The following is a 13,408-nucleotide window of genomic DNA, read 5'->3' on the forward strand; positions in this document are numbered from 1 at the left end:
GAAGCCTCTTTTCCTTGGGAGCTGGCCCCTTCGCGGGAGGGTCGCCGGCCTCTCCTTCAGCCCAAGGCTCTGCACATCTGCATCACTGCTCGCCAGGCTGGAGAGGGAGGCGCTGAGGAGGCGGCGGGAGGAGAGCAAACGCTTCAGCGAGGGCCTTGACAGCTGCGCGTCTGCGTGTGTGAGAGCGGGAGAGGGAGCCGGACCCCGCCTTCCTTCTTGCCCCTTCGCTAACTCGCTCTGGACGGCTGGGCAACTTGAAAGGCTGCCTTTTTCTGCCTCGAGAGCGGCGGGGTGGAGCCGGCACTCGAGGCTCTTCCATGCACTCGAGCGTCAGGCTGAGGCGGCGCACCTGCTTGCCACTGGAGCTGCTCCTCAAGCCGGGAAAGGACTCCCCCCTCCCCAAGCCGGTCCATGAGAGCAGCGCGCGCTTTTCCCAGGCTCCCTCCAGCAGTCACTCTCTCTGCCTGTCTGGCGGGAGCTGCGCTTTGCTTTCTCCTCCGGCGCCGCGCACTGGAAGCGCCTTCCGCCAGCCCCACTCCACGCTGAGCTGAGCTCCGTCGCCGCCCCCTCCTGCCTTTGGAGCCCTCCCCAGTGGTTCGAGACCCCCCTCTCGGCCCTCACCCCGGGGTGGCGAGCCTTCTCCGCCCGGGCGCGCACAGAGGCGCCTGCTTCGGTGCCTTCAGCCTGCGCCACGCGCCGCCTCCTCCCCGCGGCCGGCGGCAGCATGTCCAACTCGGGCAGGAAGGACTTCGACGTGAAGCACATCTTGCGCCTCCGCTGGAAACTGTTCAGCCACCCGGCGGCTCCCGCAGGCGGCTGCTTGCAGCAGGACAGCAGCTTCGAGCACTGGGGGCCGAGCCAGAGCCGCCTGCTGAAGAGCCAGGAGAGGAGCAGCGGCGCCTTCTGGAAGAGAGCCTCCTCCTCTTCCTCGTCCTCCTGCTCGGCGCCCTCCGCCTCTTCCTCGCCGCTTCTCAACGGGACCTTGCTGCCCACCACCAGGCTCCATGCGCTGGCCGAGCAGCAGCCGGCCCCCCGCACCCTCTTCTACGTGGAGTCCCTGGAGGAGGGGCCCGGCGGAGGCGGGTTGGGGCAGCTTACCCGCGAACCGGAGAAGACGCTGGTGCTGCGCGAGGTCAAGGAAGCGCCCGCGCCCTTCCTGGAGGGAGGCGGCCAGGCAACAGGTGAAGGGGCTGCGCACAGGTACTGGAACTGCGGCTCTGGGGGGCTCAGAATGCAGTGGGGGTCTTCTGGGGTGGGGGTCAGAGCAGAGACGTGCGGTGGGTGGGGAGGCAGGTGAGGCAGCGCCTCCCCACCGGAGTCCTTCGAAAAACCCACGCCACGTGGCTTGTGGGTGCCTCACGCAGCAGTGGCTGTGTGACTCCCCTGGGGAGGCTCTGCCTCACCTGCCTCCCACCCACCGCCTGTCCCTGGGACAGAGTGGAGAAATATCTTCCCTGAGAGAGTCAGTGTGCGTGTGCACCCCTTTGCCATTTCTTTTAATCCACTGCTCAGTTGCTGTCACCTGCATGCCACTTAGTATTAATGGCATCAACTGTTGATCTAAGCCCAGTGCGCTTTGGAAGGCGTGATGTAGCACTAAACCCTGTAGCACCAAACGGATGGAAGAGGGACCTTTAAAATGGGGATTCTCTTATACTTAACAGCTTGGGACAGCTGTCCCTATTTAACCCAACAGTGCATCCTTATCAGTGGCTCCTGTTGGAGTCTCCCTTCTGTCTTTTTATAAAATTGCGAGCAACACTGGGACAGGGTAGTATTTTCATTTCTCCTGCTGCTAGTTATTCCAGTTTTAAAATGTATTGTTATTGCAAAGTTCAGTATGCATATTCTGTGTTGTATAATGATGTTAACTGCAGAGAGCTGCAGCTCTTTGCCCATTTTGGGGAGGGGCAGGGGTAAGACCTACTGAACTAGGTGAGATTTCGGAGGAGATAGTATCTAAACACAGTGAAAAGTATGAATGCTGTTTTCAGTTGGAGAGAAAGGTGGGATGTAATTAAAAAAAATATGGCTCCTTAAAGACTAACAGTTTTATTTCAGCATTGTTGTTCGTGGACTGGACTCCTTCAAAAGCATCTGATGAAGTGGACTATAGTCCACAAAATCTTGTTTTAAAACAAAGTAGTTAGTCTTTTGGGTACCACAAGAATCTACAGTTTTCCCCCAGCAATAACACCTCTCTCTGAACTCCTCTCATCTGTGTGAATGATTTCTGACTGCAATCCTACATACACTTTTTTGGGTAAACAGCCCTATCCTGTGCATGCTGACTTGGGAGTAAGGTCCATAGGAATTGAATGAGGCTCACTGCCAGGTAAACATACATAAGACTGTAGTTGTATAAGCTGATTATATGCTTGTTTACTTGGAAAAAGTTTCACTGTGTTCAAAGATGCTTACATCAAGGTAAGCATGCTTAGAATTACAGACTTTCAGCCCAATCCTAACCTTGAGCTGTGCCAGTGGAACATGAATTCCACCAGTGAGCTGTCACAAAAGCACCATAAAACACTTTGTAACTAAACTAGCCAGTTCATTGGTGGAAAGGCCAAAGCCTTCCTGTGCATGTTAGTGGAAAGGAGGATACCCACTAGACTAGGTTAGTCCTGCCGGCCTAGATCAGGGGTGTCAAACATAAGGCCTGGGGGCCGGATGCGGCCCTCAAAAGCTTTATATTCGGTCCTCAGGCTCTCAGCTTCTGAGCAGTGCTGGGGTGTTACTGCTGAAAGGGCAGTCCACATGAAAATTGGGCTGTCCCTTATCTTGAAATATGACCAAGATTTGCATGTTTTCTCTTCTGTCATTTGCAGCTAATTGAGAAAAAGTGTTTATTTTTGGTTATGACCTGTTTATTGACATCACTTTCTGTCTAATGACATCACTTTCGGCCCTCAGCAGACATGATGAATGCTATTTGGCCCCCTGTATGAAATGAGTTTGACACCCCTGGCTAGATCAACTCAGACTCGCACTAGTAATATTGCTGTTGCAGGTCCAAGTTGAACCATAGTGACTGCTGGGGCTTACCCACTCTGAGGAGTCATCCAGTAGCCAAAATTACCCTGTAGGATACAGCTGCTGCATCACTGCATGGGAATTTAATTAGGACTGGGCTGTTTGACTTTTTAGTCTAACTTATTCTGAATGCATGAAAATCCCACTGAGTTCAAAAGGAGGAGTTTAAGTGCAAGCTTAACTCCTTTAATGCCATGGCCTCTTAAAATGGCTTAGGGCCCAATCCTATCCAACTTTCCAGCACCAGTGCAACCACAATGCAGCCCTGAGGTAAGGGAACAAATGTTCCCAGACCTTGAGGAGGCTTCTGTGACTGCCTCCCCACCATAGAAAACAGTGCATGCCCCAGTGGCACAGCAGCACCAGCACTGGAAAATTGGATAGGATTGGGCCCTTAATTGTGACTGGATCGTGTCTTTATGGTGCCTCAAAACTCTTGGGTTTTTCTCTATGCCAAAAAGTAGTTGCAGTAGCCTTTTTTTTTACAAGTGCTGTTTCAAATCAGTAGTTCAACATCAACAACGATAAAACAGAAAAAGTACTTTGCAGTTTATTAAGCAATGGAGGAAATGGAACTGTTGGATATGAGATGCATAACTAGGAAATCTTTTCATTTAGTCCAGGTGCGTCCAAACTTTTTGGCAGGAGGGCCACATCATCTCTCTGACATTGTCGGGGGCCGGGGAAAAAAATTAATTTATATTTCAAATTTGACTATATTTACATAAATTTACATAAATTTATTTATTTATTTAGCATATGGCATATAATACATGGATATATATCAGTTAGACTAGGTCAAATGTCAATGTCCAGTTCGTCCAGCCATTCAAGGACAAAGTTGTCATCATTGAAAAAGTCAGACCATGGGCCAGTATACGCCCTCAGTTTGCAGCTGCCCTTAGTTTGCAGCCAGATACAATGTAGTATATGGTTTGGTGGGAGAACCCACAATCACACTGTGGGGTAGATACTAGCCCCCATTTAAACATTTGAGTCCTGACTAACACCATGAAGGGTACGGATCCTGTTCAAAGTTTTCCAGTGCTGGCGAGGTAAGTCGAAACCTGACCCCTTAAGTGTAGGATCTACCCGTTAGCTACCCGTTTCTGGGTGTTCGACTGCCCATTGAGCTTTCCCTTCTGCACTGATGTTAAAATTATTGTGCAGTTGTTGTGTGAGTGCCAGAGAATTTGAGCCTACCAATTGATAGATGAGGAAGATCAGCATGTACTGGTAAAAGTGGGTTGTTGGTGATTTTTCGGTATTCTATCACTATAGCCTCTTGTCTCCGTAGGGCTGTTGGTGCTGTGTGGCTCAAAACAGGAAGCCAACAGACAGGAGTGGGTCTTATACAGCCACTTATGATCCTCATGGTTTCATTTAATCTGGCATCAATCTAGTATGACAGCTGTTTAGCCAAACTGGAGCACAGTATTCAGCTGGGGAGTAGATCAATCCTAATGCTGATGTTCTGAGAGTGGTGGCTGAAGCTCCCCATCTTGTTCCTATTAATTTCTGGAACATATTGTTCCTGGTATTGATTTTTGCGGCCGTGTTCTTGAGGTGTGGCTTATAAGAGAGAGTTTAGTCCAAAGTTACTCCAAGATATTTTGGATGAGGATTGTAAGGGAGTAGGTTGTTATTTAGAGATAAGATACAAGATACTAGAAAGCTTTATTGGCATATTTAAAATCCAAGCAGTATAAAACAAAAGACTGAATGGAGGGATACATTAATCAGACAGTTCACCTCCAACCATGACCAACCAGGCCTTGCTGCCACGTATCAACCATCTGTGACCATCATAGAACTACGTCTCTTAATTATCATATTTATATATTTGGCCACCACCCGAGAAAGCTCTTCATTTACCCCACTAAGTATGTATATAATTTTAGTCTGGTCATTCCAACCCCAAAGAGCGGCCAAGATCGACAATAAGTAACTTACACGAAGGTTATATAGAGCGTATATAATAATATATGATAGAATGTTTCTATATTACCCAGCCTGCATGGGCAAACTCTGTCTGCAGCTGGAATATCTCTATATCTTCTAAATAGCTGCTCAGATGGAATGACATTACCTCTCGCTAAGGTAAACCCCCTTCGTTCTTGGGGGCATTCCAAGAAGTCAAAATACATAGGCCTCCTTCCAGGTGGAATAGGAAGATGAAGATGTAATGGAGAGCAGATTTTGAAGGCATTGCTCTAAAGGTCCTGCTGCTCGATGTCAAGGAGCCTTTGTTTCAAGGCTCTATAGGCCTGTGCTGAGGGTAATGCACCTAACAAGTCTGATTGCCCCAAAGAGCAATCGGGTAAGAGAGCCCGTATCAGGCTAGCTTGATCTGACTGGTGATACACTCTAAGCCAATATCTAAAAGTCCTAAACCATGCCAGGGTTTCCACTCTGTGCTGTCCTGCTTCCAAACAAAGAGTTGCATAGGCTACACAGTGTGGCACCCCTAGGATCTGATGTAAAAACATCACCTGTGCTCTCTTGATTGTGCGATCAAGGGCCGATAACCAAACTGGAATTCCTTATAAGAGCTGGGAGATAGTTTTTGCATTAAAGGCCAGCAGTGCAGCTGGGACATAAGAGTTACCCCTGGTCAAATGGAAGCATATGATCGCTTGGGTCGTAACCTTGACTAAATTCACTGCCATTTTGCGATGTGTAGTCCAAGAATGCTTATGGTGGAAATAAATCCCTAAATATTTGAACTCTTTTACCTGTTCAACAACCTTCCCTTCAAAGGACCAATTGAGAAGTTTTCAAGATTTGCCAAATGCAACTACCTTAGATTTGTCAAAATTTAGGTGTAGCTCATTTTTCTTAAGATAGTCAATACAGCAGGTTATCAAACATCTCAGACCTACCCTCGAAGTTGACTGTAAAATCATGTTGTAGGCATATAAGAGAAACGATATATGATTGGAGCCCATTTTGGGGCTGTGGGCATTGATCTCTTTAAGATATGTATTGAGGTCTTTGATAAATAAGTTACAACAAGGTTGGAGCCAGAGTGCAAGCCTGTTTCACCCCTTTATTAATAGGAATTGGCTCTGAAAGGTCACCTCTGAGGGAGGTGCTTTTAGTTGACTGATAAAGTCCGTGATTTCAGTAATGGAAACCAGTGGCCACTCAGGTATATTGTCACAGGACTGTTGTTTAGACAGACCTTCGGGGCTGCATTAGCTAATTTATTGTTAAGGTGGAAGCATGGAGAAGCATGTACATGCATGTAGAAGCATGTACAAAAAGGTGGAAGCATGTATTAGCATTTTGCTGATACTGGGTATTAACCTCCAGTCAGCAAAATATTTTCCCAGGATCTTGAGGTCTTCTGAGAGGAGGGCATCCAGCACCTCTGTGTTTTTTTCCTGCACTGCTGCAGCCAAGTTTCTTTCCTGCACTGCTAGGCATATCCAAATTTACGTCTCCTTGTTACTGGCAAGTCTGAGATGAACAGGTTAAATAGCTTCCCTTGTGGGAGGCTGCTGTTTAGCCTTCTTACCTTACTTGCATTGTCCCCCATTATGATCTGGAAAGATCTGTCACTTAGCATATTGTTGACTAATCAATACAGTTTTTTTACATGGGATGATGTGACACAGTTTATATAGCAGACCCTCCCTCCACACAGTGTCATATGCCACAGTTAGGTTGACAAATACAACTGTAGTTTTTAAACCTCGTGAAAGCCAGCTTCGATATAGCTTGTCAAGCTCAACACCTGATCAACACAGCTACGATTTTGTCAAAAGCCTGCTTGTTCTACAGGCAGATGTTCATACATAAATGAATACATTAAAGATGGAACTTGTATGAAAGAATGAATTCTACTGAGCTTATTTATAATACAAATCTTTCTAGGCAGGGACACATGAGGAAAAATATTTCTAGGCAGAAACTCATCCCAGCAAGGTAGAAACACATGAGAAAAAGTTTTTCACCAACCCCCCCAGCACTTTACAAAAATGCATCGAACCAAGTATCTCAGAGCCAACAGAGTTCCACCATTTGTGGATTGCAGAAGGTGCACACTTCCCCAAATACAGCAGGACACAGAAGTTAGCCCGGATAAGGATCTCATAAGCAACAGAGAGAAATGGGGAGGGGGGGCGGACATTTCTGACTTGCAGGAGCCACACACACACACCCCAGGAGTAAGTTAACCCAGAATAAGGAACTCACAAGCCACAGAGAGAAAGAGGGAGAGAAAGCAGCACATTCAAGGGGCCTGATTACTGCCCCCCCCCACATGCGGCCTCAGCCCTGGCCTCCCCAACACCCAGTGTGTTTGCTGGATGGGCGGGGCTTCTGCAGAACTCTCCCGCAAAAGCAGGAGAGCTCAGCAGCCAGCAGTTCCACATCGGGCCAGTGAGGTTTCCAGCGGGTCTCCAGCAGGCCGAGTGCCCAGTGGAGATGGGGGGCTGGATTGGGGCCCCCTGCGGGCCGGTGTTTGGGCAACCCTGATTTAGTCTAATTTACTTGTACCATGTGGTTTTTGAACTGAGGAGCATGCACTTGATGTTAAATCATCATCTCCCTTACTTTTGGCTTCTCCTGTGAGACTAGCATGACTACAGAATATTGACATAATTCTGATGAAGTTATGTATGACTGCATAACTTTCAGAGGGAAAGAGTTAAGCACAGTATTTCATTCACATTGAAATACTGCATGTACTGGAAGTGCCTGCCCTGTGAAAGCTGAATTCTTCCTGTTCTTCAAATGGGCTTTTTATAGCAAGAGTTTTTAAAAAAAACAAGCTGGCCTGAGCTTTAATTTGAGCTGGACTCCATCAGAGCTTGCCCCTAATCTGTTTTCAGTGCCTTGGCTTAGCTCTAGACCAGTGCTTCCAAACCCCTGCAAGGGATTTGGGAGCACTGTGAGTATGTGTGGGGGAGCGGCTAAGTGATCCCCAGGATTGTGCAGCTGCTGGGGAACGTGGTTTTTTCACCTTACCTTAGCAACTGCTGGCCTCTGAGGATGTGTGAGGAGACACTTTTGCAGGGCTCCCCAAGCTTCCAGAATAGTGGTTTTCAAATTTTGAGGGAGCTTTACTCCCACAGTAAGTCTTTGTGGGGGCGGGGCTAGGTCACCAACGCAATACCCAGAATCATGCCACTTCCTATTTTTCATCAAAAACTTAAAGTGGCTTTTGATCGTGTTTTTTACTTTAACAATGGCTTGGGGAGGCCTGAAGAGGTGTCCGCAGGGCTCCTTGCACCCCCTGAAGGCCAGCAGTCCTTATTCACATCCCTCCCCAGCAGTGCCCCAGGATCATATTGTTGCCTTATTCCCCTCCCCACCCCTTAAGGAGCCAGAGCTAAGTGCTTCCCAGGTTGGTGGTAACCTATGTATTTCCATTCATTTGTGTTTGAAAGTTTTATAAGTGCTCCTCTTCCTAGCAGAAAGTGTTACAGTCATTGTTTTCTGTGTTGTTTTTTTTAACTAAGGAGCCAATGAACTTAAAATATTGAAAACCCACTAGTGAGTTACTAACTAGTGAGTTAAAGCTAGTGGTTTTGAAGCAAAATTTTCATCGCCCTTATTTGCTGTGTTACCTCTGGACTCATAAGATTGCAGCACTCTTAAAGTTCCTGCAAACCACTTGGAGGTTCTTGTCAGCCATCCCCAAAGGATAGATTAGGTTGCAACCCTATGTAATTCTAGTAGAAAGCAAGTTCCACTGATGTTAATGGGATCTACTTCTGAGTAAATATGTTTAGTATTGAACTTTGCAAGTATTTGCAAACTTTGCAACCATTCACGCTCTTTCATTTGCCTGATGAAGTGTTCTGTTTGCATTCCTTTTTGCTCTGAGACATTGATTCAATAAGAGATAATGCCTTTTTCTCTCACTATGTAGGACTAACAGAGCAGAAACTATATTCCATTTTTTTCTACTTATTTTAATATGCCCCAGTTTGCTTCTGGGATGACTGCATGTCAAATCAAGAAAATCCAAATTTTTAGGCACCAACAAACACAATCTAGCCAAAGTTAAACCCTTTTTGGTATATTGATTTCTGTGACATTGTAAAGTACATGCGTACATCTCTCCCACTGAAACCAAGCACTGAAACACTTAAAAGTGTTTAACTTTGTCTGGCTCATATAAAAATCAAATTTTTGTGTATTGGCCATGGACAAAGTTGAAAAGTTATTAATGATAGTAGATACTAGTATCAGATTTTTAGGAAGCTAGGTATCTGAGAATTGCAGCCCTGTGATTAATATGGATGAAATAATCAATTATTCAAACTTTAAAATGATTATTCTCAAGCTGCATAGAAATGATTATTCTCCAGCTGCATTGAGATATCTCTGTGTTTTTCTAGGTATGACAAGTGTTCAGACAATTCACATTAGGTGCCAGATACGTCTGTCACAATTGAGTCTAAGGACATGTAGCAGTTTTATCTTTCCTAAATACTATGAGTAAGGTCCTACTTTTTAGAATTTGCATGCAACAAAAATTCCAATGGGGGAGTCTTGGTTGGGATGGTATCTCTGTATCCTTCACAAATTTATCCACAACTCACTGAATATGTACTTAGTTATATTGCCATAATTCTGAATAGCTACTCTTTCCCAAGGCCATATGGGTGAGAATTGTAACCCCTCTGAAGTTAAAAACTATTTCTGTCACTTGTTGACGGAAGGCTGTCTGAGGCTGGACTCTGTATTTCTTATATATATGCACTTTGGCATTCAGTTGTATTCGCTTTAAATACAAGGGGATTTGTGTTGCCTTGTTTTACCTACTATTCAGGCAGTTACCAGGAGAAATAGCACACCATAGTACTGCATAAATATAGGTAATGTTTAAATCAGCCTAATTGAACATTACAGTGGATCTGGATCTTGTGATATATGAATTAACTCTGAAGGTGGAACCATGTGTTCAGCAGTTTCTGCTTCTGAACATGCAAAGTGAGGATGGAAAGCATTGGCAGGAGGCATGTAGCAGTGGGACTGGATGCTAACCCTTCTCTCTCCTGTTGCTTTTCCTGTGCCATCCTCTGCCCTGCCACTTCTCATTTTCACAGAAAACATGGTGGTGAACTTGGACAAGTAGGGAAAGGGCACCTGTAATGGTTGCAGAGGAGAATGAGCAGGTGGTGAAAGGTGCCCTCTTTCCAACCTGCCGCTTTCCCTCTACAAATGCATGACCCTCCTTTGTATGTTTGGGAGCAGTATGGGTTTGGGATTTGCAAGTCTGTTCCTTATATAGTTCCACCTTCAGACCCCACTCACAGTTCCTCAATCACTGCTTTGATTTGGGCTAGGGCAGGGGTCGGCAACCTTAAACATTCAAAGAGCCATTTGGACCCATTTTCCAGGGAAAAGAAAACCTTGGGAGCCACAAAACCCTTTTGACATCTAAAATGAAGATAACACTACATATATAGTTTTTTTTTACCTTTATGCTATGTATAAAAAAAAACTATAGTGTGTTGCATTTTTTTAATCCCACCAGACACCCCTCAAGCAACACTGGTGGTACCACTGGGTATACTGGTGGAGAAACCCAGGAAGGCTGCATGTGCTGATCACGCCTTGGTGCCTCTGAAAGCACAGCCTTTGGGCCACCCAGGCACACAGACACCCCTGCCAAGGGCACTCACATGCAGTGGCATAGCTGGAGGAGGGCGCAGCACTCAGCCTGGAGGGGAGGTGGGCGAGCTGTTGCAGGCAGACCTCGAACGTCCCTTCGAGGATCCCGCCGAAGGGGCTTGAGCGCTCAGCTGGTGCCGGGCTGGAAGGAGAGGAGAGGCTCTTCTCGCCCTCGTCCCCGCAGCTCTCTGCCTCTCTCCTGCTGCCTCTGGCTGCAACCCGGGTGGGGCAGCATCCCTTGGCCAGTGAAGGGGGCAACTGTGCTGGACGCGCATCTCTGGTCTGCAGCCCAGTGGAGCGGAGGATGGGGGTCCCGGAGGGAGTCCTGCCGCTGCCCCTCGCCTCCTGGCTCCTCACACTGCCCGGCGCTGCCCCCGTCACAGGTGATGTAAGTTCCATTGATTACAATGGGACTTACTTCTGAGTAGACAGGCACAGGATTGGGCTCTCACAGCCCAATCCTATACACACTTTCCTGGGAGTAAGCCCCATTGACTCCAATGGAACTTACTTCTGTGTAGACAGGCATGGGGCTGGGCGCTCGGTTGCTAGCAAACCCGCCAGCAGGGGACAGCGATGTCGCAGCCCCCCCCCGCAGAAGAGGCTCCCCTGCCGCCGCGGGTGCGGGGGGGATGATCTGAGGAAGGACCCACAGCGCCCGCCCAAGCCCCCCCTTTAGGCTGCCCCACACAGCTCCAACCTGCTGCCCCCCAACTCTCCGCCACAGCAATCCGCCTGAGGAGGAGAGGCTGGCCACGATCCGGGCTGCTGGGGTTGCAATCCTATCTGCATTTTCCTGGGAGTAAGTTCCATTGATTACAGTGGGACTTACTTCTGAGTAGACAGGCACAGGACTGGGAGTCAGAAGTATGTCCCATTGTAATCAATGGAACTTACTCCCAGGAAAATGCAGATAGGATTGCAACCCCAGCAGCCCGGATCGTGGCCAGCCTCTCCGCCTCAGGCTGCGATCCTGCACACTTTCCTGGGAGTAGGCCCTTTGGAACACAGTGGGACTTCCTTCTGAGTAGACCCGCACAGGCTTGTGCCCTCCTTCTCCTGAGGGAGGAGTTCTGCTGGGCTGGGCTGGGCAAGTCCTCGAGGGTCCGTGGCAATCAGCGGAGGGAGGGGGGCTGCCATGGCTGGGGTGGGGAGTGATGAGCCACGCTCCAGCTGGGCTCTCCGCCCGTCCCTCCCCACCTGCAGTCTCTTCGCTGCACGGGCTCTCCGCCTCCACCAAATGGCCGAGCTCCAGGAACAGCGAGTGCCGCCACTTTCACCCGGACTCTAGAGCCGCAGCAGATGACTGAAAGAGCCGCAGGTTGCCGACCCCAGGGCTAGGGTAAAAAAGGTTTGCTATTGTTGAAAAGGGTAGAACAGATTCATACGATTAGATCTCAGTTGCACTAGACTGTTCATTGAGTAGACTGCTTATGTGAGCAGTTGTTTGTGCATGTAACAGCAGATGAATACATTTTTAGACAGTTGAGCTAGGCGAGTTTTTTACTGTATAGTTTTATAGGTGCTCATTTATTTTTCTCACTTGAGGATCTTCAGAACAGTTGCAGCTGTACTAGTGATTCTAAAGAGTAGATAGAACAGAAGTGGTGAAATGACCCTTGATGTTTGAAAGCACTGAACCTGGGGAGAAATTCTTCCTCAGCATATACATTCTGAACCAAAATTTGATGGATTGTGTTCTAACATTTCTTTGTTATTTGATCCAAAATCCCATCACTTTGAGTTTCTTTTATTTCAGTGGGTGAGAAAGCATCTAGTACATGCTTTAAGCTCAGGTCTTGTGCATGTCTACTGGGGAGTAAATCTCATTGAAATATGTTAGAAATTCTTTCAAGCCAACGTATGTTGTTTGAAGACAGTGGGACACAATGTTTCCCATTGAAATCAGTGATATTTAAGGCCATTTCTGCATTTATGCAACAGGGTACCAAATGTGTACACTTTTGGGTTAGGCAAAAATGGGTTAAACATGTTGAAAGTTGCAGTAGGATTTCCTTTGAAGTAAACATGCATAGGATCATCCTGTGAATTTCTCTAGATAGTTATCTAAGGTGCATTGAGATCAAAGACAATACTTTGGGACGATTCAGTTATCCTTCATTTGTTTTCTTTTCCAGAGGATATATCTAATTCAGTGTTTCTCAACAATTGTCCTCTGCTGTACCACTTCATATGGTCCATCTCTTAGCCCCTAGAAGTACATGGTGATGACATCATCACCAGTTGCTTCTGGGTTGCGAGGCCAGATGCGATGTGACAACCACCAGTAAGATGCTCAGGGTGGACAGGAGGGCTTTTCCAAGAGCAGAAAAGCCTGATTTGGATCTCTGCCCACTTTGCTGAGCCTCCTACTGCTGTTTCTTGTGTTGTGTTCCTAGTCTCACTGCCAGGCGGCAGGTGTTCAGAGGTCTCACAGGTACCACCAGACACTAGCTAAAGTACCACTGGTGGTACTCGTACCACTGGTTGAGAAACACTGCTCTAATTCCATGGCTGTCAAGGGTGGAAATGGATGATAATTTTTCAGAGTATGAAGGTCTGTAATGTGATAGACTTTACTGGTGTTCCTCCATGTTTTTGTGTCACTGTTGTCTCTAATTGAAGTGGTTTGAGTTTTTATAACTCTGCGTACTGTATTCTGGTGCATACCGTGAATGTATCATGTAATTTTTTACTTAATTAAAAAACAAACTAGAAAGGCAACAGAAAATGAAACTTC

The 13,408-nt window shown here is 47.1% G+C and overlaps 1 protein-coding gene across 2 annotated transcripts in view; it reads left to right on the plus strand.

Annotated features, from left to right (window-relative positions):
* The first annotated feature begins 724 nt into the window (after nucleotides 1–724).
* KLHL1 (kelch like family member 1) overlaps nucleotides 725–13,408 on the plus strand; it is a 230,053-nt gene continuing 217,369 nt past the window's right edge. For both annotated transcript variants that reach the window (XM_066620078.1, XM_066620079.1), the window contains exon 1: nucleotides 725–1,200. In XM_066620078.1, coding sequence (XP_066476175.1) covers nucleotides 725–1,200 — 476 coding nt within the window. The remainder of the gene's footprint in view (nucleotides 1,201–13,408) is intronic.

Source organism: Tiliqua scincoides, chromosome 3 (genome assembly GCF_035046505.1).
Source record: "Tiliqua scincoides isolate rTilSci1 chromosome 3, rTilSci1.hap2, whole genome shotgun sequence".
In the NCBI taxonomy this organism is placed as follows: Eukaryota; Metazoa; Chordata; class Lepidosauria; order Squamata; family Scincidae; genus Tiliqua; species Tiliqua scincoides.